This window comes from Asterias rubens, chromosome 19 (assembly GCF_902459465.1).
Source record: "Asterias rubens chromosome 19, eAstRub1.3, whole genome shotgun sequence".
NCBI lineage: Eukaryota > Metazoa > Echinodermata > Asteroidea > Forcipulatida > Asteriidae > Asterias > Asterias rubens.
This window is the reverse complement of record NC_047080.1, coordinates 678,465-701,745: the sequence shown is the minus strand read 5'-3', so window position 1 is coordinate 701,745 and position 23,281 is coordinate 678,465. Positions and strand designations below refer to the sequence as shown.

Genomic DNA, 23,281 nt, shown 5'->3' with positions numbered 1-23,281 from the left:
GAAATCTTTAGCTGGTATACCTTAGTTCCTATATCGTTACACCAATAAACTATAAATGCTCAAATATCGGGTACCAGTGAATTAAAACTCTTGCTAGTTTGACCTTTGACATTCAACATGGCGACTTCCATGGAGGAACGTGTTTCTTCTGCTGGCGACTCTTCTAAAAAGGTGTTTATAAATTGATGTTGTCAGCAATCTTTGTTGCGTTTTACTTAAATGGTGTTGCTTATTTACATTTCCGCCAGCGTATTTTGTCAGTTTTGTTTTTCTCTGCGTTCCTGAGTGAGCCTGAGAGGCTGTTCACCTGCCACACAGTTTGTGCATCCAAATTGCATGTAATTCCGACATAGACAAAAAAAATCGTGCCGAGTGATCGCAATTTATGTTAAACTTATTTAAATCATAACTAACAGATCTCTGATGGCATTACTCTGTTACTTTGGAGTTTTGTGTGCGTGTTGTTTTAATTGTTTTGTCTTATAATAATATAAACAAATTATAATTAAAACAAATTATTTATAATTTTAATAACTATTTGTATTGTCTTGATTTTAAATTATATTATAGGTTGGAACATTAAAATAAAAAACCTAATTTTTATCAAAATAATTTGACTGATTTGTTTTGATTTTACAATCATTTAATAAATAAATATAAAAAAATGTTTAGCCGATTTTAACTTTAAAATAAATTAAAGAAAACTTTACCAAACCTCTGTGTCTGGGTAGGAATTCATAATCGACTTAAATATTAATGAAATTTAACTGAACTCGACTAAAACAAATGTTTTTTTGTACTATCTTTTTTAGAGAAAAATGCCAAAGAAGAAGATGCCTACCAGATATTTTGACACAAACACTGAAGAAAATACAACAACAGAGTCTTCAGAACCCGTACAACAACAAAGAACACAACCCAAGAAATTTCCTAAGAAGAGAACAAAATCAAAACGAGATGAACTTGAAGATGAAGAAGAGCCACAATGGAAGAAAGATTTCTTGAACTCAAGAAAGAAAGTTGACCCGTTTGATGGACCTGCTCCCATTCCTGAGAAGAGGATACAGAAGTATAAACGAGGAAAGAAAAGCAAACCGGTCAGTTGTCACACCTTCATTTATCTTGTCAAATTCGACTACTTCAATTTGATTATTGAAAGATATTGGGAATTCACTGAATAGCACTCTGCGCTAATGCTAAAAATAGAAGATTGGTATCTGGATCGCAGACGTCATGTCCAAATTAATTATAGACATGTCCAAGCTTTATGTATACTCGTATATACTGACTGTACTAAATTGGCTTTGGAAGGCCGAATACAGGTGTTTGTTTTTATTATTATCCATGACGTCTTCAACTAGTGCAGAGTGCTATTTTATATATGATTCAGGGCCAATTTTCATAGCACTTTGCTTCATGCTTACAGAAGCCAGGATATTCAACAACTGAGTTAATGCAAGAGTTGTATAGAAATCTCAATTGGTTCTCTGTAAAATTTAATCTTTAAATTTTCATTTGAAATATAAACAGACGGGAACAACAATGCCAGATACAAGAGTAAGAAAGAACATGAAGAGATATGAAGAAAGACAAAAACAAGCCGCTAAGCAAGCAGCGAGGACTGAGCTGCTGCTGCCTGAAGAAAGTGGGTAAGTTCTTAAGACAAAAAATAGTGCAACAGTTTTAGTGTTATACTTCTTCTTTTGTTTCAATAATACCCCTTAAAACAGTAAATTGTCCATACAATGTGTGGTATCCACTTCACAAGAGCGAAGGTCACGGCTTACATTAAGAGTCAAAATAGTTAGTTTTATTTTCTTTCTTTTTTCTTTTTCAATAATACTAAAAAGGCTGCCATGTTGGTACAGGTCTTCCCTGCGATATTTGCTTCATCATCCCTTGGTTTTTCTCTTTTGTCTACCTCTGTATTTTATAATGTTTCATTGAATAACTTGAAGAAACAGGAAAGTTAAAAGCACATCTTTTGTTTTGGGGTGTAGATTTTCAGTTGTTTTTCCTACTCATTTTATGTTCAAAGGTTCTTAGAAGCTGAAAAAGGAGAAGAAACGTTTCATATCACACAACAAGACATTTCTGAAGCAGTGGACATTGCAAGCGCTACAAAGGTTTGTCGAATACTACTAAAACATGTAAATTTTGACCAAATTCCCCTGAAGTCATCACCGCAGTAGACTTGCTGACTGGACTGAAAATATATTATCAGGTCCCAACATTATGTCGTTTGTATGGACTAATTGTTGACTGACTTTTTGTTCAGTATCTCATTTGAATGTTTATAACTTCCTCACCTGGAGAAAAAAAGCTGTCTAAATTTTAAATTAATTTGTCAGGTAAACAGGGAATTCATATTTCAATACTTGAGAAAATATAACTAGAGGTGGCAAACTGCTTATCAATTAAAAGGACCTCGGTTGTAAATGCAAAAAAACGGTTGGTGGCCAAACATTTTGACATTAGCCTCATGTACTTGTCGACAATAGGTCTAATCAAAACTTGGTAGACAAATATGATGTGATATGCTAGAATCAAAAACACTTTTTTCAACCAGTGCCAAGGTTAGGGTAAGGTTAGACTGTATGCTTAGAAGTCATTTTTGTAAGAGATTGTAAAAGATTGAATGATAACTCTAATGGGTTTTTTTTCTGTTTGTGTTTAAGTCGTTTGATCTGAAACTTGACCAGTTTGGGCCGTACCGCTTAAACTACACAAGGAATGGTCGACATTTGCTTCTTGGTGGTCGTCTTGGTCATTTAGCTGCAATGAACTGGGTTAGTAAGAAACTCATGTTTGAAATCAACGTCATAGAGTCCATCAGAGATGTCAGGTAAAGTGAAACATTCCATGTTCTGGCAAAAATAACACTTTAACACTTCCCTTTAAATTATTTTAGTTTGTAATAATAACAATTAACATTTATTACATACTTTTATGCTTAGTTTGAAATTGTCTTTTATTAGTTCAACTGCTGCTAAAGTAGACCAGAAGCCCGGTTCAAACTACATGCAAAAATGGAATCGAATCAAATTACATCATGCAAACAAAGTTGTGTGCACTGTTTTCCAATTGTGACAAAAGGAAATTTTGCTTACACAATTCACTTGAAGTACATACCAGGCAACTCAGTAGGGTTTTGCAGCACCAGCAACCAAGTGGAGACACAGGCTACTATCATTCACATTGACAATTTCTACCCTCGCTAAATCCTTGCAGGTGTTTACGACAGGGATTCAAATTTGCACTTTAATTTCTCCCCACCCCGTTACTTAGAAATAAAATGCTCTACCAATTTCCAGGCAGATTGTGATTCTATATTGTTCACAAATTATTAGAGTACCAAGGTCTTGTAAACTTATTATATTTTGTTCTTATTCAAGATGGCTTCATTTGGAGACGATGCTCGCCGTTGCTCAGAAGAAATGGTTGTATATGTACGACAACAAAGGCGTCGAGATCCACTGTATAAAGAATTTACATGATGTTCTAAAGATGGAGTTTCTACCGCATCATTTCCTCTTAGCCACAGCAGTAAGCATCTTCTAAATGTTCAGAATTGAAATTTGTAAATTGGTAATTCAGAAATAAATGCCAATCTGCAATATGATATCACGTTGTGAATGCAACCATGCAAAGAGTCAACCCTTTTACTCTATGAACATTCAATATCATCCACTGTGGTTCTGAATGAAAGAACATTTTAAACCAACCTGCAGCATGACATGTTGTGAAAGAATCTGCACAGTACACAGTCAACCCTCCTACTGTATGGCCGTTCCATTCAGTATCATCTACAGAACTTGAATGATAGATGCACTATACCAGATATCATGTGGTCAATAAATCTATGCAGTACACAGTCAACCCTCCTACTGTATGGCCATTTCATTCAGCATCATCTACAGAACTTGAATGATAGATGCACTATACCAGATATCATGTGGTCAATAAATCTATGCAGTACACAGTCAACCCTCCTACTGTATGGCCATTTCATTCAGCATCATCTACAGAACTTGAATGATAGATGCACTATACCAGATATCATGTGGTCAATAAATCTATGCAGTACACAGTCAACCCTCCTACTGTATGGCCATTTCATTCAGCATCATCTACAGAACTTGAATGATAGATGCACTATACCAGATATCATGAAGTCAATAAATCTATGCAGTACACAGTCAACCCTCCTACTGTATGGCCATTTCATTCAGCATCATCTACAGAACTTGAATGATAGATGCACTATACCAGATATTATGTGGTCAATAAATCTATGCAGTACACAGTCAACCCTCCTACTGTATGGCCATTTCATTCAGCATCATCTACAGAACTTGAATGATAGATGAACTATACCAGATATCATGAAGTCAATAAATCTATGCAGTACACAGTCAACCCTCCTACTGTATGGCCATTTCATTCAGCATCATCTACAGAACTTGAATGATAGATGCACTATACCAGATATCATGAAGTCAATAAATCTATGCAGTACACAGTCAACCCTCCTACTGTATGGCCATTTCATTCAGCATCATCTACAGAACTTGAATGATAGATGAACTATACCAGATATCATGAAGTCAATAAATCTATGCAGTACACAGTCAACCCTCCTACTGTATGGCCATTTCATTCAGCATCATCTACAGAACTTGAATGATAGATGCACTGTACCAGATATTATGTGGTCAATAAATCTATGCAGTACACAGTCAACCCTCCTACTGTATGGCCATTTCATTCAGCATCATCTACAGAACTTGAATGATAGATGAACTATACCAGATATCATGAAGTCAATAAATCTATGCAGTACACAGTCAACCCTCCTACTGTATGGCCATTTCATTCAGCATCATCTACAGAACTTGAATGATAGATGCACTATACCAGATATCATGAAGTCAATAAATCTATGCAGTACACAGTTGTTCAACCATACACAACTGATACAGATGAGTGGTTCTGAATAGTTAGTCAAATATTTCTGACAAATATTGTGAAAAGTAGGAGGTTTTAAATAATTACCGCTTTTTTCTTCAGAATGCTGCTGGTTACCTTCAGTACCTAGACACCTCAGTGGGTAAGATGGTGTGTAATATTAACACAAGATGTGGTCGTCTTGACGTTATGACCTACAACCCATACAATGCTATCGTTCATCTTGGACATTCAAATGGTAAGATTTAAACACTATCATTATCAGTGTTGCTGGCTCAAACAACAATTGTTTATCATAGACCTTATGCACATGAAGTCATAACAGTTGGGCGCCCTCACCTAGAGGTCAAAGGAAGGTTGTTCATTGGTCAAACTTGTGCGCCACGCATACAAATCTGTGCGTTGATTGTTTTGTCACAGTTTTTCCTTTAAGATGGCGGCTGGATGATGTCAATGCATAAGGTCTATTGGAAATGGATTACTAATCACTACCTAGTCCAATCACTAATTATGTGATAAAGTTATTTTGTAGCATTTGTGAGATTTTTCAGCCTAAGAGAAATGTTTGTTGCACAGATTCTCCACTATTTAGGACCATACTTCATAAAGCTTGTAAGTTATAACCCATTTTTACAAAGCAACCTTTGTTTGTGCTGAACATTTTCTTTTGCTGAACAGCTTCGTGCTTTTTGAATTTGACATGAGATACTTGGATATCATTATCTCTTCCATTTTAACCACAGCTACTGACTTTCTTTTTCTGATTTTGTTTTTTAAGGTACTGTAACATTCTGGAGTCCCAACGTGAAAGAGCCGGTTGTCAAAATGCTTTGTAATAAATCAGCAATCAGAGCTGTTGCGATTGACTCAAAAGGATTGTAAGTTTAAGCCAAATTATGTAACCTAGTGAGGTTCGTGGAGACATCATGTACATACAAAGCTCTCTATCTGAAAAGAACTGGTGGTTAAACAACCCAACATTTCAATCACGGTGCCACGATCACCTTCAGGAGTAACCTGGACTTTGTTGTTTTATGCTGCACTGCAACCAGCAACAAAGTACAGCGGTCTGACGAAGACAATCAGAGCATAGTGATTGAAGCGTCAAATTATTAACCACATTTCATTTATTTTTTAGATCCACCACAATTCATAGAAAGTTGTACATGGTTTCATCACACGCCTCTGACGAGTGTTCCAAAATTTTATTTAAATTTGGGGGGTTAAATCTGAATAATTTGGTACCGAACTGAACAGAGACTGATTTTCTATATTCTTGATTGATTCTCTCAGGTATATGGCGACAGCAAGCACTGACCGTCAATTGAAGATCTTTGATGTAAGAACCTTCAAGCCATTACAAGTCTACAGAGTGTCTCATGGTGCAGGGGAGTTGAGCTTTAGTCAGAGGGGACTTTTAGCTGCTGGGCTTGGCAACGTCGTTGAGGTATTCCTACGTTGTCTTATTAGGATTTTTGGATGACATCTTACATTATTTGTTCTTTTGGGAAGTTAACTCCCACTTGTTATTTGTGTGTTCAAACTGTTATTTTATTTATACTGTAGTTTTTATTAAAGTTTAAAGTATTGATGTTTTTCTAAACTGATCTGGTCCCACTTAATGTGTACTGTGGTCACCTTGCATTTCTAAGGCCATGTCGCACTGGGCAATTTACAGGCAACCAATTCCAGGCGATCTCTAAGAAGAGAATCCATTCACATTGAACCATCTCATAATATTCTTGGGAATGGTAAGACAATGTTTGAAAAGAATGTGCTACCAAAGTGGTCCTGTTATTGGTTACCTGCTGAAGTTGCCTCGTGTGATAAGGCTCTAACACATTATCATTGAGCTGGTCTCTGTCGACTAATTACATAAGTATTGAGTTTGAGAATATAACTTTGTCTTATCCTTTCAGGTGTACAAAGACTGCTGTGTTAAAACTCAGAATAAACCTTACATGAGGCATACCCTAGGGTCTCAAGTCAGTGGGTTAAGCTTCTGCCCCTATGAAGACGTCTTGGGAGTCACACACTCTAAGGGATATTCAAGTTTACTCATTCCAGGTAAGATGCTTGTAATGTATTCTAAAAGCTCTCTTTACTCGGACTGTATGAAAAATGGTTTCTTTCGGTTATTTATGTGGCTGTTGCTAAGGGTGTTTGTTGCTTTAATTCAATGCATGCTGATTAAGCGATCAAGCTTAGCCGTTGGTTTCGGACAGGTCGTACAACTTTCCCAACTCTAACAAAATCTGACACATGGTAGATTCTGGTTTGGTTTTTAAAACATCCCACAGCCAAATTTCTTTGCACTGCTTACTAAGTAATTCTGCACTTACGACTGCAGAAATATCCCAACTACTATCTCACATACTTTCAATGTAAATTTTTACACTTGAAAAGATGAATTGCCTTTTTGAAGTTGTGGATTTTGTGTGTTATTATTTTAGGTGCTGGTGAGCCCAACTTTGACGCACTAGAAGCTAATCCGTACCAATCCAAAACACAACGAAGAGAAGCAGAAGTCAAATCCCTACTTGAGAAGGTAAAATATCAATCAAACTAAATTTCTTTCTCCAACCTTTTTCTTGCAAGTTTTTTGTTGGTTGCCAACATTTCTAATGTTTTCATTATTATTTTGGTCATCTTTCAACAACAGAATTGTTCTTACTCCTATTTGAATCTTTGCATGCTCTTTACCAAATTTGTAAGTGATTCCAGTTTATGGACCCAAGCTTAAATAAACTTCTGAGTCACATCAGGGACACAACATCCTCATACATGTTTAAGACACTTCTGAAAGCCCACTTGTAGGTCTACCATCAATGACTTATTTCTCCTTGGCCTCATTGCCTTTGAGCAACCTTTTGATTTAGACGCTTTATAAATTCTATACGATTTATTGATTGATGGATTCAAATTGGCAGTACACTTGACAGCCAGTGTGGTTCTCATCGTTACATTTGCTTAATTAACCGGGTGTTCCTACAAGAGTTTTGAATCATCTCCACAAGTCTCTGATTTATCTGGAAACTGTTGATAAAACTACTTGAGTAACAAAATGCATGAATATTTATTGATGGTTTAAAGTTCCCATATCAATCTCCCATATTATTGAAGTCAGAACTTGACCTTTGATATCTTGACCTACTTTCAGATCCAGCCTGAGATGATAACCCTTGACCCCTTCGCCATTGGTTATGTGGACAAGGCAACCATGGCTCAACGAGACAAAGACAGACAGGAGCTCTTTGTAAGATTTTTACTCTTTCGCTGTTTCTCGAATTGAACTTTGAATAGTAGTTGACTGACCGTTAAAACTCCAATTGAAGCTGACATAGCCACAAATGTTCATTTCTCAAATTTATTATTTGGAATTTGGACTCCTTTTCCTGTTTCTGCACTTCACTTATTAACTTCTTGGCAACAATCAACTGACCTCTCCGCTCATTAACCACAAAGATCAAAGTTCTCTCACAAAAGTTTGTCTCAAGCAAACATTTTATTTTTTAAGGTACTCAGTTTTGTTTCAATAGTAAAACATATTATTTTACGTTTAAAAAAAATGATTTCCGTTTCTTATCATAGGGTTTGAAGTCACCACCAAAGTTTGAGCCACGGTTTAAGAAGAAGGGACGAAGCTCCGCCTCAAAGAAAGAACAGAGGAGACAAGGTCACAAAGAAGAAGAAAAGAGGGTGAGTAATTAAGAACCCATGACCTTTGCTGTCAAATGTTATGAGTTTGAATTCAACATGCATGTAGATTTTGTTTACAAGACTTACCGAAAGGTGAATACCCAAAGGTGAAATGCCATCATTTCAACATACATGTACCTTCTAAACTTTGGATCCCACTTTCAGTCCTTTCTTTCAGGAATGGTTCTTACCCCTGAATATTTCATCTTTGTTGTACACCTAGTGCCATATTCAAATTGGCAGCTCTAACAGTGGCTACAACTGTTGGCACATAACGGCCTATACTTAAGTGCATGATGATGCAGCCTTCCAGCTAGCTATAGGCAGAGCCGTAGCCGCCATTTTGGAAGGAACGACTAAAGATTGCTGTTTGACGACTTTTTGAAAACTCTGTTTTTGATAATACTAACTTTATGTTGTTGTTTTTTGTGTTAAATAGGAGAAGCTTCGAGAGGAGAGTTACAAGAAACAAGATGCGACGAAGAAGAAGAAGGCTGTGGAAGATAAGCAGGAAGAGGAATCTCTGGGATATCGATCAGCTCTGGATCGATTCAAGAAATAAATATGAACAAGAACAAAAATTGCGATCTTTGGCTATAGACAGGTTACCTTTATTTTGTTCGCTGTTTGAATTATTATGGGGAGAGTTCAGAGTGGGATTCTAACCAACAACCCTGAGATCTTGGATCTTTGCACAAAACAACCTGAAAAAGTTGCATCCCATTAAGGTGATCCCTCTGCTGTTGTTTCCTAGCTTGTATTATAAACCTGGCTACACGGCAGTAACAGGTTAAAGGGCACTAACTGGCACCCCCCCCCCCCAAAAAAAAAAGAGAAAAAGTTATACCAGTAGCCAAAATATAAAAACTGCCAACAGTAGCCTGGCTAGATAGCCCAGTTGGTAGAGCGACGGCAAGTTGATTTGGAGTACACAGCTTCAAAATCTGCTCTTCTCCATTTTCTGTTCAACCTGAGTTAACAAAATAACTCAGTACAAAACAATTTTGCCTACTAGTACAAAGATATGACAACCAGTCAAAGTACTATGTCACATGTGAGGTTCATGACTGGTTTATTGCTTAATTTTGCTGGGCAGAAGCTGCAATAACTGTCCGTATTAAAGTAGCTTTATGTAATTGGAACTGTGTTATACCAGATTGGTTGTAATTGTTTGATACAAACTAATCAGGTAATAATGAGCAATTTTGTTTTAGTTGCTTTAATGAAGTTTGTAGATTACTACATACAAAAGCTTCTCAGTTCAATTAAAAACAAATTCACATTGCTTTATTTTTAACGTTTTGAACACAAACTTCATTGCATTTTATGAATTGTATCTATTAAATGATATTGGAAAATTTACAATAAACAAATATGTTATGACTTTTACTAATTCATTTGTTTGGCATTAATCGTTGGTTTGAAGTTGAGTTTGATTTTTCATTTCATTTTTGAAGAATTTATTTGGGACAGTTATACTAACAATCATGTTCAACAAATTATTTCAACAAATTTCATTTCAAAGCTGGTTGTTGTTTCAAACTGTTACAGAATAATTGTTGACTATTAGTCTGTCGGTGTTTCTTAGGTTTGTGTCTGAGGTTTGGTTTTAATTTCTTCATCTGAACTGACCATTGTGTTTGTGTCTGAGGTTTGGTTTTAATTTCTTCATCTGAACTGACCATTGTGTTTGTGTCTGAGGTTTGGTTTTAATTTCTTCATCTGAACTGACCATTGTGTTTGTGTCTGAGGTTTGGTTTTAATTTCTTCATCTGAACTGACCATTGTGTTTGTGTCTGAGGTTTGGTTTTAATTTCTTCATCTGAACTGACCATTGTGTTTGTGTCTGAGGTTTGGTTTTAATTTCTTCATCTGAACTGACCATTGTGTTTGTGTCTGAGGTTTGGTTGTAATTTCTTCATCTGAACTGACCATTGTGTTTGTGTCTGAGGTTTGGTTGTAATTTCTTCATCTGAACTGACCGTTGTGTTTGTGTCTGAGGTTTGCTCAAGATATCTTATCTTGACCTCCTGGACTGAGTAATAAATTATTCTTTTGTTTGCCCCAAGAGTTGATATTGGTATTTCCTGGTGTTTGCTCTCTTCACCATGCCTTTAATTGCAATGGTCGCGTTTGTTGACAAACTAGCTAGTATCTTTTGTGGTTTTTAAGCCGACCACTAGCTATAATAATCACTGTACATGTGCGTTGCGATCGGAAAGCGCTTGTGTATGTCTACTGACAAAATCCTTTCATAACATGTTGCTAAACAAACGCCCCCACTTGCCCAACACCAACCACCTTTGCAGAATAGGCGAAATAGAAACGGTTAGATTCATCATCAATAAAAAAAAATATATATATAATACCTTTGTTCAAATAAATTAGATAATTATTAATTTGGAGTAATTTTGATCAAGAATTAAATGAAAAAGGTTTATTTTATGTCTGAAAATTAGATTTTCGTAGTGGGATTCTTTTGGATATCTGGGGAGTTAGAAACCGTCCGCATTTCAACAGGTGACAGGTGTACGGACGACCGCACACATGCACCTCCCTGACGAATCCAATGTGAGAATGTGCGGCGGGTAGAACAAAATTTCCAACCAAGTCTGGTGAATTATTTCGCGCTGACGGTTGTCTGATGGTGGACTGGTGCAGTTGATAATGTGAAAAGTACGAAATGGCTACCTCAGTTCTGTTAAAACAAACGTCGAGGCCGCTGGAAACTAATGACCTGTTCCCAAAAGCTTTCGTCGCTTCGCTGAAAGTGCTGTTTGATATTTTAGACGAAGATGGTAGCGGGTTGGTGCACGTGAATGAGATCGAGAAACGATGGGCTTCCGAGGGCGGATCGAGCGGCCTGCCATTCGGCGTGCTAAACGGTCTCAGGAAAGCGGCTCCAAAGAACGGAAAACTCAGCTTTGACCGGTTCTGCAGTGGAATAAAACTATCCCTAAACAATGAAAGGGGTGTTGGGAAGGGGAGAGAAGACAGACACCCGAATATGGCAACAGTACGACCGAATAACGTGGTTCGACCGATGGCTGTGAGGGCACGGAGTGCACCGGAGCTTCCCCGTGGGCAGAACGGCAGGCCACGGTCGCTATCGAGTAACAACATGGACCCCTCAAGGAACTGGGAACTCGCGGTGCAGAAAGCTAAATATAGTGAGGATAAACTCTACCCTAAGCATCGTGTGAAGGGGGAGACGAAGCCACAGAGGAGGTCAGCACCACCGGGTGATATTAACTCAAACGACCCGTTTCATCCGAGGATTCAGAAGGATTCACACCGTCCAGCGAGGCGTAGTGACGGGGACTATGAACGGTATCAGCCCAGGCACCCACTCCCGGCAAGTGCACCCGTGAATGGGCATGGAAGGATGGGGTCACATCCTCAAAGGAAAAGTCAAGGGGCGCTTTATGTTCATCCAAGTTCCCCTGGTAATAAGATGTTTTAAGTGTTTTTGGATATTATTATGCTAAATTACTGAATCAGACATCCTTCTTTTAATCCATGATGAACAATTAATGTAACCGATATAGTTATATGTTTATTATTATTGAATTATAGATGGCTGTTGAATAAGATTATATTGTACTTTAAAAAATACTTTAAATTTGAAATAAGCTCTCAGAAATGTTCTCACTTTTTCAGTTCAGTGAAAACTGTTAAAAACAGTTGTACTTTATTGTACTTTCTTTTTTGTTGTCAAAGATTATGGGGATTTATCAGCAAAGACTACGAGCTCAAACAATCATTTTAAATGAAAAACCAAATTAGTTGCCTGACGTTTCGACCGTAACAGATTTAAGGCTAAATTGAAGACTTTTACAAACATTTCCCACCATACATTGAATTTGTTTCATTGTTGAAATGGCTTCTTTGTGACAGCTTTTATATGAGAAAGGGAAGTTTCCTGTTGTCAAATTATCTCTTTCAAATAATGCATTCATGACAAGTCCAGGGAATGGTGTCACTGGCAATGCCCTATGAAATTACAATCCTATATCATCAGTTAATATACACATAATGAATGTTTATGAGTGCAATGGTGCGAATATGTTCATGAGTTGAAAGATGGAATGTTCTATTCAACGAGGCGGAGCCGAGTTGAATGGAACATTCCAGCTTTCAACGAATGAACATATTCGCACCATTGCACGAATGAAAAACATTCATTATTTGTTTTATATAACATCCAAGTAGAACTTTGTCATTTTGATTGAAAGAAACAACTTTCAAAACAAACAATTTCAACTGTAGAAGCCGAATGCTAGTAATTTTACTATGCCTTCTTGCAGTAACACCTGCTGCGTTACCAAAGACACGCGCATGCAGTGATGTTTTTACTCAGCTTTTTCGTTCCATCCGAAAAGTACCATTGCACGCTGGCAGCGTGCCAGCGTGCAATGGTACTTTTCGGATGGAACGAAAAAGCACGGCGAGTGACTCAGCGTGCAATGGTACTTTTATTTGCTATCACGTGACGGACAATCCTCCAATCAAATGGCAAGGATCTGCTTGGGTGTTATATAAAACCTGTTAAATTCACACCTTGTCAATTAGCGCTAAATTCTGTAATCCCCTAATCCTTTAAAGAAGTTTGGTGTATGTTTTCAAGTGAAGTAACCATGGAACATGTGGAGAGCGTTTGACAGAAGAGGGTTTTGTTCCATTGTTGATTATTTTGGGTCATGTAAATCTTTTCAGCAAAAAGAGAAAACGTACTTTTCAAAGGTCATGTAGCCGAAGCACCCATGTGAAGTAAAATACTTCATATTCAGCAAGGCCATCAGGCATAGATACAAAATCATTTTGTGGTTTTTCTAACAAGGTTATGAAAATAATCTCCAGTCCAGTGTAGTGAAGTGTGCATGCTCCTAATCTAGATTGTGTTGCGTTTTGGCAGCAGAGTGTTTGTACACTGAATGAAGTCCATATTAGAAATTTAGCCTACCGTATCTTACCAAACAGATATATTCATTATTTAACAATACAAACCATTCCTGACATACCAACATGTTTTTGAGTTTATGTAAAGGGATACAAAGATTAAAAATTCACATTGTTCAAAAGTGAGTTATGTTATCAACAATTGGCAAGGTTGTGCTTTATAAACCTTTATATTCCGTAACTTTTCACCATGAATTAATGGTTGTTAACCAAGAACTGGTAGGTTTAAAAAATAATACCAAAACTAATGTAGTGCCCCTAATCATGTAGACATGCTTTAGGGCGCTGACATATTATGGACAAATTAAAAAATAAGAAACCAAATTGTAACATTCTTAGAAAGCATTCAACCTAATAGTAAAACATATACCTAGATAAGTAGAATTCCTGATGTATTAAAATGGTTAATTTAATCTCAAATCTAAAATACAAAATATAGGTTTAGTTATTAAAGGCAAGATGTAGAACATTTAAAAAACAAAGCTCTTTTATGTGGATTGAGTTTTCTTCTTATTTGACCCCTGAAATAAGAATGCTGTTGCAAACTTCTGCAATTTTAAGGAGCTTGTACAATTCAATGTACATTGACATTTCTGTAGTTACTCAAATTAGTTGGTGAAAGCATCTATTATAGGCAAATGTAAAAATACAAATTTAAATTTAGCTGAGATCTTTCTGTAATTTTTTTAAATAACCGCTTATATTGTTTTCTTTCACTTTCTTGAAGTTGAAGGCAAGAGGGTTGAAAGCAGCAGTAGTCATCCTGAGAGACGTTCCCCTGGTCACTCACCCAAACCGAGACCCGAGACCAAAGAACGCACAAAGAGAGAGGATCCAAGACGCCACACTGTAACCAATGGTATTGATTATAATTTGGTAAGTTTTCACATTTATTTTTCCTGTCGCCTTATTCTTCAAATTTTATTCTTGGAAATTCTCTTTAAAAAAATAGCAATTTTCTTCACTTATTGAAAATTTTAACTTTGTAGCAAACTTTTATATCAAGCAATACATCACAAGGGAAACTACCAGGTTAAAAAAATGTAATTGTTTTTTTTTTGGTTGAACTGGTTTCCATGAACAAATAATATATGTATTGACCGAAAACAAAGACTGCTAACATTAGATAGCTCAGTTGGTTGAGTGCCGTTATGTCTATCCAGCGGATATGGGTTCAAATTCCACTTCAGAGATTTTTCCCTTTCTCAACCCCAAAAGTGCCTTGTAATTTGAACTTTGCTAACAAATTAGTTGAGTAACAAAAAAATGCTTTTAAACATCAGAACACTACCATAAGCAGCTGCCCATTGTATTATTTATTATTTTATTATTCATTCATTCAGATCATTCATATATGGGTTTATTAATTATTATACTTTCTATCTAAATATAGCAGCTGCACCTTCTCCTTTGTTTGAATTACACAAACATGTGTTTTCAAACAATAGCCATTTATCACCGAGACAGCTAGCTAAGGTCCACAATCAATTAGATTTATATGGGAATCAAAAATTTTAAGATAAAAAAAATTAATTAAAAAACCCAGTGATGTATAGTTTGAAAGAGGTTCATGGTTTTAGTTGCTTAGACTTTAGGGATTGACTTATTGGCAATGTTTGAATAATTATTATGGATTTTATTTGAACATGTAGGCCTTTGTAAATATTTGATAATTTTTGATCTAGTGAATATTTGGTCATACAATTATTTGAAGTTGGAACGAGTGATTATTTGTAATTGGGAGCTAGGGAATATTTGAAGTTTTGAAAGTACTAAATAGCAACAAGCATATAAAAACAATAAATTATTGTGTGTTTAGCCTGCAGAGTGACTCAAAAATCATGATTTGCTGTCACTCAATATTTAAACATTCAGTGTGAAACATGCTAAGAATAAATCATTTGCTAATATGCAAATTACTGGATGAAATTATTTCCTCAATGTAGTAATTGTTGACCTCTTCTATGAGTTTCACTCACATTCCAAAAGCAAAAGTGAATGCATCAAGTTTCCATGTGTGTTTTGTTGGCAAATTTGTCAATGAGTTTGGCACTCTGACCTTGGTGAATTCAATCGTGGATCCAGTCTGTGTTATGAATAATGGAAACTCACAAGCATCACTTCAAAACAACACAGAGACCCTATATTCTGCTTCCTGTGTTGACTATTGACAATAAAATAGGTGAAATAATGAATTATTCAGCGATTGTGATTATGTAATCCCAAACTGAAAAGTGCTTTTCGAAATTAGAACACTTAGTGTCTGAACATTTGTTACTTGTAGCCTAAGTCTTGCTCTTACATTATAACTTTTAAAACAGATTTGTAAAAGAAATGCTTAGTAAAATGTGAGTAACAATCCTACAAGTAGAAATAAAAGGAAAAGCTGTTTGTGCGGAAATATTTATGTTCAAAAACCTTGCTCTCTATAGCAGAAACAGGCTTAGAAGCCAAAGTTTTTAATTCTTAAGATTTTGAAATTGAATCTAGCAAATGACAGAAACGGGCAAATCATAAGAATATGTACAGAGGGAAGGGCAAATTCTTATTTTCTTGTTTCACCTTCAACAAAGTTTTCTCAAAACTATGTCCAATTGGACTGTCCAATAATGGCCGTTGTCATCTCATGGATCCATACAGCAGGTTTAACAATGTGGGATGTAACCTCCTCTGGATGCCTTCCAAACACCCACCATAAACTATTGCCACAATAGTTTAATTGATTAACTGTCTAGTGTCCAGTTTTCTACAAGGACAAGGGTCATTGAATTGCTCCCTGAGTGGACTGTGGGTGGTGGACGCTGGACAGTGGGTTGGTGGCTGGAGGATTCCGACACTGGTATTATTGACAAGGAAGTTGGATTATCTTGCTGCATGTGTGTATACAGACAATTTACTTCATAGGATCCCCTTTTGTCTAGCATGTCCGAACATGTCTATCCCTTCTTTGCTTCTTGAATGAATCAAAACTGAATTCCAGAATGTTTTGTTATTGCTGCAACAATATGTCAGTTTGTTTAAGGTCCTGTTACAACTTACAAACAGATTTGGGTTTTCGCAAACAAAATTACTCAAAGTCTTATTCCAAGACCCCTTTTAGTCTTGTGGTCACAAATACATCAGGTCATAAAAAAAAATTGCTGCTAGATGGTGCTATCATTCCTCGTGACTACTTATTACTAACTTTTTGAGACAACATAACTTGGAATAAAGCAAGACTGCAAACACTAGTGGGTGCTAAGAAGCTAAAGGAAGACAAATTCTAACAGAAGGGGGTTGATTTTAGTTGAATCCTCAGCAAACATGAGGTGTTTTACCCTCCTCGAAAGCCAAGCAGTGGCTGATCGGATTACACAATTCCCATCTAAAAGCTGCCAACTTGCACCCTGAGTGAAATCGATAGGGCTTGGTATTGTTTGCCATTAATGTTTAATGGGGGTCAGACAAAAGGAGCACTGTAGAACCACCTCAGGCCTTTTGTGTTTTTGTCTGGGTGGTGTCTAGGATATTATTGGGGGTAGTGATATTCATGCTTTGTGTAATCTTTTAGAAATGGAAGAGAAAGGGGTTTGCTCTTGGCACATTGGTTTTCTCTGGGTGTAGTAAGCAATTGAACGGCCTGGGTTTTGTGTAAAGATTCTAGTAAATTTGTTCCTTAAAATACATAATAATTTCCCCGGCAGTTATTTTGATATTTAAAATGAGTACTTTTGCTATAAAATGTCCTTAAAGATTGCTTTATTTGTGGTCAAAAGAATTTAGTAAATATGTTTACTCTAAATTTGTTCACTGGCAGAGTAGATTTTAAATTTGTATGAGTACCTGTTGTTATAAATGTCCTTATAGATTGTTTTATTTTATTATGATTTTAAATCAGTCAGTCAGTTTCCCTTGTGGTTTATATTGATATGTTTTTAAATCCTACACTAAGATTTAGATTGTATCATGGGTTTTCACCCAACTTGACGTAGACTATTCACATTAAAACTTGGTACACATAGCCCTGGTATGCAGTTATTCAAAACACTGTGGTATACAAGTTTATAACAAGTGCATAGTTTCTCTGTTTGTTTGCTTTCGGTCACAGAGCAAAGTTTAATGGGGGCTTGATCAAAAGCCACATTTTTGTGGTCGAAACCTACCCTGAAACTTAAACTTTGGACAAACTCTTAAGGTTGCTGAGGAATGTCTTTGCGGTGGTAGAAATCTTACGCCAATGTTAGCATAAGTGCAAGTTCAGCAGATTCTGGGAATAAATAGATTTGTCAAATTGAATCCAGGCTTGAATTGGAAATCTGATCTTACTTTTGGCCTAATGCTCATTTGTTCTTTGCTGTTAAATTGTATACATATAAAACATGTTAGAAGATTTGGGATTAATCACTGGAATGGACAGAAACCTAAAGGGTTCATGGGTCAGGGTGATGAAAACTGAGATGGGAACTGAATCAGGATAAATTGCCACTCTATTCAACATTCAAAGGTCATTTAAAACCTAACTTTGAATCTGCAAGGTTTCAGATTAATAGCAGAGTTCTTCAACTTTTTAGGATTTTTTTTAATTTTTTTTTTTAAAAAGCTTGGTTCTCAGAGCTGTATGTGCAATCTAGAAAGTTTAATAAACTGGTTTTATTTGTGATTTGTGAACTCAGGTTGATCTTTAATGGTATCTGTTGGAAATCTTAACTTGGGGAGGAATAACATACGTCTTTAATTCTTTTCTTTTTGTTTGTGATTTACCTTGGTGCGGATGATGCTCGTGAATCAAAACAAGTATGTTTTCCCATACAATTAGGATTTCATTCTCTAAACTGGAAAGATATTGAAGATGAAACTTCCAAAAAAAGTTGGGTTAATTAAATCCAGGATGTTTAAAACAGGGGAGGGTGGAAATTCCTGAAAGGGTCGCCCATAAAACTGTTTTTATACATAGCCAAACATGCGAAATATGAAGACAGTTTCAAGAAATGTAATCACACTATGATCTTAAAGTGGTACATGATTTGTGAACTGTGTAAAAACACGAGAACCTAAAATGTTTAATCCATCTCACATGTCTGTTAAGAATCATTCTTAAAATGTCCTTTTATCAGAATGCGTTTATGGTATCATTGCGTGGAGCCTGCTGCTGCACAAAGTGCGTAACCAACTCAGTTAATTTATCACAAAGAAAGAAATTTTGTTTGCTGATCCAAATCATGTTGCCAAGTCATGTTGGCAACCACCAGAGGTATGGTTGTCAGACAAGAATGGTTCGGTGTTCAAGCGTTCTTATCAGAAAGAAAAACATTTTGTGAGTCATTTTGTAAGAGAAACATGCCTCTCATTGGTCTATGGTATCTTGATTTTTAAGTTAACAGAGAAAATCAACACCAGCATGTTTCAAATGCAAAGAGATAATTTTCTAAACAGCATTTTCTTTGAAGTTTTAAGACGATATCTTTCCATTTTGTTGAATGTTGTGCCTGTTTTTGACAAAATGTACCGAGTTCATTAACTCCTGTAGTCATTAATTAGCAATCTTGATTAACTTTCATTTTTAGTTTTAAACTTGTTGTGGATCTTACCGTTTCTGTGTGTTTCTCTCAATATTTTTTATATGATATAACTATCCTCTCCAAACCTGTGTAAACCAGAACTGTTTCCTGTAAAGTTAAACAGGGATCGTATGATAAACCTTAACCAAAGTGTATTTATCAACAAGAAAAATTAATCCCTTCTCTTCAAACCACTTTTCAACTCAATTTCTCATGCTGTACATTATCAATGAAATGTTGCTATGCATGTTTTATTTTTATATGAACACATTTTCAAGAAAGGTCAACAAAGGTTGTTCCTCCAACCCCCCAGGGTTTCATGCATGAACACTTGCCTAATTGACCCAAGCAATTCACATCAAAAAGGAAATTCTTAATCCACTTTTTATAAACCACTTTTAACTTTTTGTAATAACAAGAGTCAGGCGAAGTATGAAAGTGTTATCACAAGAGTTTAAATTGAAAACATTTGGGAGTTAATTATGATAACATTGTTTTCTGTGAAATCTTAAAACCAGAGGTCACACAATAGTAGGGGGGTTTGTTTGTGGTGCAAATACTTTGGCATTTTGTTATGTATCCAAACAATGTGCACCAGCATGCAGTCCACACTTGTTGGGAAAGTTAATCAAAACCATATTTTGTCAGTTCAAAGTCAACAATCTTCTTGACTCAGCATATTGCCAAAGAGTGGGGAAATAAGGGGAAAATATTGACCTGTTAATACACCTGTCGTAATTTAATCATACTATTTCTAACAATACTAAGAAAAGTTTCACTTTTAGTAAAATTAGTAGATCTGTCTTTCTACATTGCTTTTTTTTCAGAAAAGACCGTGCACTAATTATTTATGGACTTTGTAATGAAATCTGTTCTGAAAACCCTTAAATATTTAGTGTTTAAAATTTTCACCGTGATCTTAACTTTCTATATGTCCGTGGGTTGCAGTGAAGCCATAAACATCCTGTCTGTCATCATCAGTCTCTGAAATATTGAGATAATTTCATCAGCTGAATTTCATGTTCATGTGTGTTTTAAGAAATCTTTAACAATTTGTTCTGCAGTGATTAATTGAGTAGGAGACAGGTGTATTTTTACCTCATGGATGGGTGTGTCCCTGGTAGCAACTGAAGAGGTGTTGTAGTATAAGTCACTAATGGGAGACTTTCCAACGCTAGGTGGCAGCAGACATACCGGGTAAATTTCCATTGTTTACGTAGTTCAGAACATGCGCATAATTCTGAGAACAATGGATTTACCCGGTAAGTCTGCTGCCCTCTATCGTCCCAGAAAGTCTCCCATTGATAAGAATACTGATTCTCCTATCACATAGATGAGAAACTTCAGGCCTTTATTTGAAAATTGACTCTGTTCATACTGAGCAGGTGAAACAAAAAAGTTGTTGTGTTTGAAATGGGCTTATTCTTGTCATACCAAAATGTACTCTCCCGAGTTTCGGCAAATTTATTTTTGAGTATCTTCTCATTCTTGTATCTGTCATTTTTTCTTTAGTTGAAACGGATGAAACAGTTAGAGCAGGAGCGAGATGTACTACTACAAGGGTTAGAGGTAGCTGATAGAGCAAAAGACTGGTACCAGAGGCAGCTAGCCTACGTCAGGCAAAGACAGCCTGGGTACTCTGGGAACTCACAGTTTACCCATGGAGAGGTAAGATTAGTAATTTGAAGTTATATTTGTCAGTCTGAGTCTTCAGGAAAGGCTGGGTTATTTACCGCATGTACTTGTATTGGTTTTTGTATTCTTCATCCTTCAACACTGTCACTATCAATGGCTGAAGCAAAACCATAAACGTCAGACAAAGTTCTTAGTATCTTTGTTCATTATTAGGTACACAAGTACAGACTCCCTGTTCTTCAAGCTTACTTTTGACACATTTCACTCCTTTTTCAAGTTGTAATTTACCCTTATACATGCCAAATTAATAACTTTGAATTGATGAAGTAGAAAAGCAAAACTGAGATGCTGAATCTAAACATTAGCAAATTTTGTTTACTCATGTTTAAGTTTTTTTCATCTTTGTTTGTTTCCTTTTAGGACACCTTATCGTCAGGACAACAAGACCGTTTGGCCTATCGTGTGGCAAGGATTCTTGAGATCAATAAACAACTCACACATCTAATGGAAAACCCAGAGAAGGTTGGTTTTTACTTTGTATTTTTAACCTTGTAAGTGGTGCATAAATCTTGGAGGGAACAGATTGTGTTACCTTTGCTGGTTATGACCTCTCAGTGAAAAGGAATTGCTTAAACTTTGTTTAGAAAGATACTATACAGGTATGATGAAGACAAAAAACATCACTGTTTTAGCTTAGTTTCATATTAGAACCTTTTTTTTCTATGAAATATTTCCATCTGTAAAATGAAGTCATATTCATGAACAGTGTATCTACAACCTTAAAAAAATACGCTATGAAGCCCAAATTTTCATAGGTATGTGACTAAGTTAAAATGACTAAGGGCATGTCGGAGTTGATGGCTACTGGCTATGGCTACATCTGGCAGGATCATTGTGCATTAAAGTAAAGAAAGTACTAGACAACGCCCTTTGCAACAGCCTTACTTGTTGCTAGCTACTAAGAAATTGTGTTCAATTTTCTCGCTTAACCCTTTTTTTTTTAAATACCTGTCGTAGGACTTTCCAGATCATATGAACCTCGCTATGAGTAAGTTTCAGCCCTCACAATCGGCGCCTACGAAGCTACGTCCAAGCAGCACATCTAGCAGTGGAAGTGGAAACGACAAACTTGTAGCAAAACTTCGGGATCAAAATAGACTACTTACCAAGGTCAGATTTGCATTTGATGATGTAAAGGATGGTTTAGATGGTTTAGATTTAGTAATCTAAATCTTTGTAATGTTTAGTTTTTGTTTTTAACTTACAGGATGAAATAATCAACTTGGTGCAAAATCTTGTGATTAAAATTTACTACTAACAACAATCAGATTTGCATTTTTTGTTTAAAGATTAATTCAGCTAAATGATGATGTAACAAGCAAACCATTTCAAGATCAAACTATGAACTTTGGGGGGGGGGGGTTCAGTTTGTCATTCACAAAAGATAAATTCTTACGACTTTCTAAAAGAAACTGTGCACTTGTGTTTTATTGTTACTTCTCATAACTTTTGAACTTTGAAAACAACTTGTTTAATTTAGTACTATTATTTTTTCAATAGGAGGTGTCTCAGAAAAGTGAATTGATAACCCAGCTGGAAAAAGACAAGGCAGCCCTCATTAGACAGCTGTTTGAATCCAGAGGCAAGAAACCCATCAGTGAGATAGCAAACAACACAACTTTCATCTGATGAAAGGTAAAAGACCTTATGCATTGACGTCATTCAGCCGCCATCTTAGAGGTTAAACGATGAGAAAACTATGGAAATGCACAATTTTGTACGCTATATGTGTCGCGCACAGGGTCGGCCTATGAGGAGGCGCCCTATTCTAAAGACGTCAAGTGCATGAGGTCTGTTCACAGGACTATAAGGATTGGTCCGGGTTGACCTGAGAAGTGAAAGGTGAAAAGTTGTTAAAATGTGCCTTTTTATATGCAACCTGTTAAGTGCCTGTATTTGAAGACAGATTTGTAGCAAGTACAAAGGGAAACTTATTCTGATTCACAAGTATGAGGAAGTTGATGTTGGAAGTACTCTGATGTGTTGCTAAGGAGTGAATAAGATGGTCATCACTTGGTGTCACAGCTTCGTACTTCCTTGAAGGAGCTGTTTCACTATCAGCTGTTGAAAGAGTTGATACTTGGACCTCCATGAGCAGGGATGCTCGACTGAAGTTAATGAAGTTGGTAAGCACCGGCAACCATACGGTCACAAGCAAAACAATGTTTTTGGGGGTTTTTCTTTTTTTTGGGGGGGGGGGGTGGGAGGGTTCGGGGGAGTGTTTGGGGGGAAGTATCCATCTTTCAGAGAAATTTTTTTCAAAGATTAAAGTGCATTCTAATTTTTCATGTGTATCTTAAAACATTGTTGAGGTTGGTCAACAGGTTCGTCATCTAAGCAGCTCTGAGAATGTCTATAGATAAACTTTTTTACTATTATTTATTTATTTATGTTATCTTACTTACAAGTCTTTTATTGAACAT

At 36.3% G+C, this 23,281-nt stretch overlaps 2 protein-coding genes across 2 annotated transcripts; both read left to right on the top strand.

Moving 5' to 3' along the window:
• Window positions 1-74: 74 nt before the first annotated feature.
• On the top strand, window positions 75-10,031 carry LOC117303404 (WD repeat-containing protein 46-like). The gene is made up of 14 exons (XM_033787589.1): window positions 75-171; window positions 813-1,097; window positions 1,531-1,649; window positions 2,039-2,126; window positions 2,679-2,845; window positions 3,396-3,546; window positions 5,071-5,206; window positions 5,747-5,846; window positions 6,262-6,415; window positions 6,888-7,035; window positions 7,422-7,516; window positions 8,129-8,224; window positions 8,560-8,667; window positions 9,107-10,031. Exons 1-14 carry the CDS (start codon window positions 118-120, stop codon window positions 9,227-9,229), a joined length of 1,824 nt encoding a protein of 607 aa, XP_033643480.1. The 5' UTR covers window positions 75-117; the 3' UTR covers window positions 9,230-10,031.
• A 1,201-nt stretch (window positions 10,032-11,232) lies between these two features.
• LOC117303198 (suppressor APC domain-containing protein 2-like) lies at window positions 11,233-23,025 on the top strand. Its single transcript, XM_033787336.1, has 6 exons — window positions 11,233-12,113; window positions 14,354-14,502; window positions 20,676-20,831; window positions 21,219-21,320; window positions 21,816-21,968; window positions 22,359-23,025. The coding sequence occupies exons 1-6, from the start codon at window positions 11,351-11,353 to the stop codon at window positions 22,485-22,487; spliced, it is 1,452 nt and encodes a 483-aa protein (XP_033643227.1). The 5' UTR covers window positions 11,233-11,350; the 3' UTR covers window positions 22,488-23,025.
• Window positions 23,026-23,281: the final 256 nt, after the last annotated feature.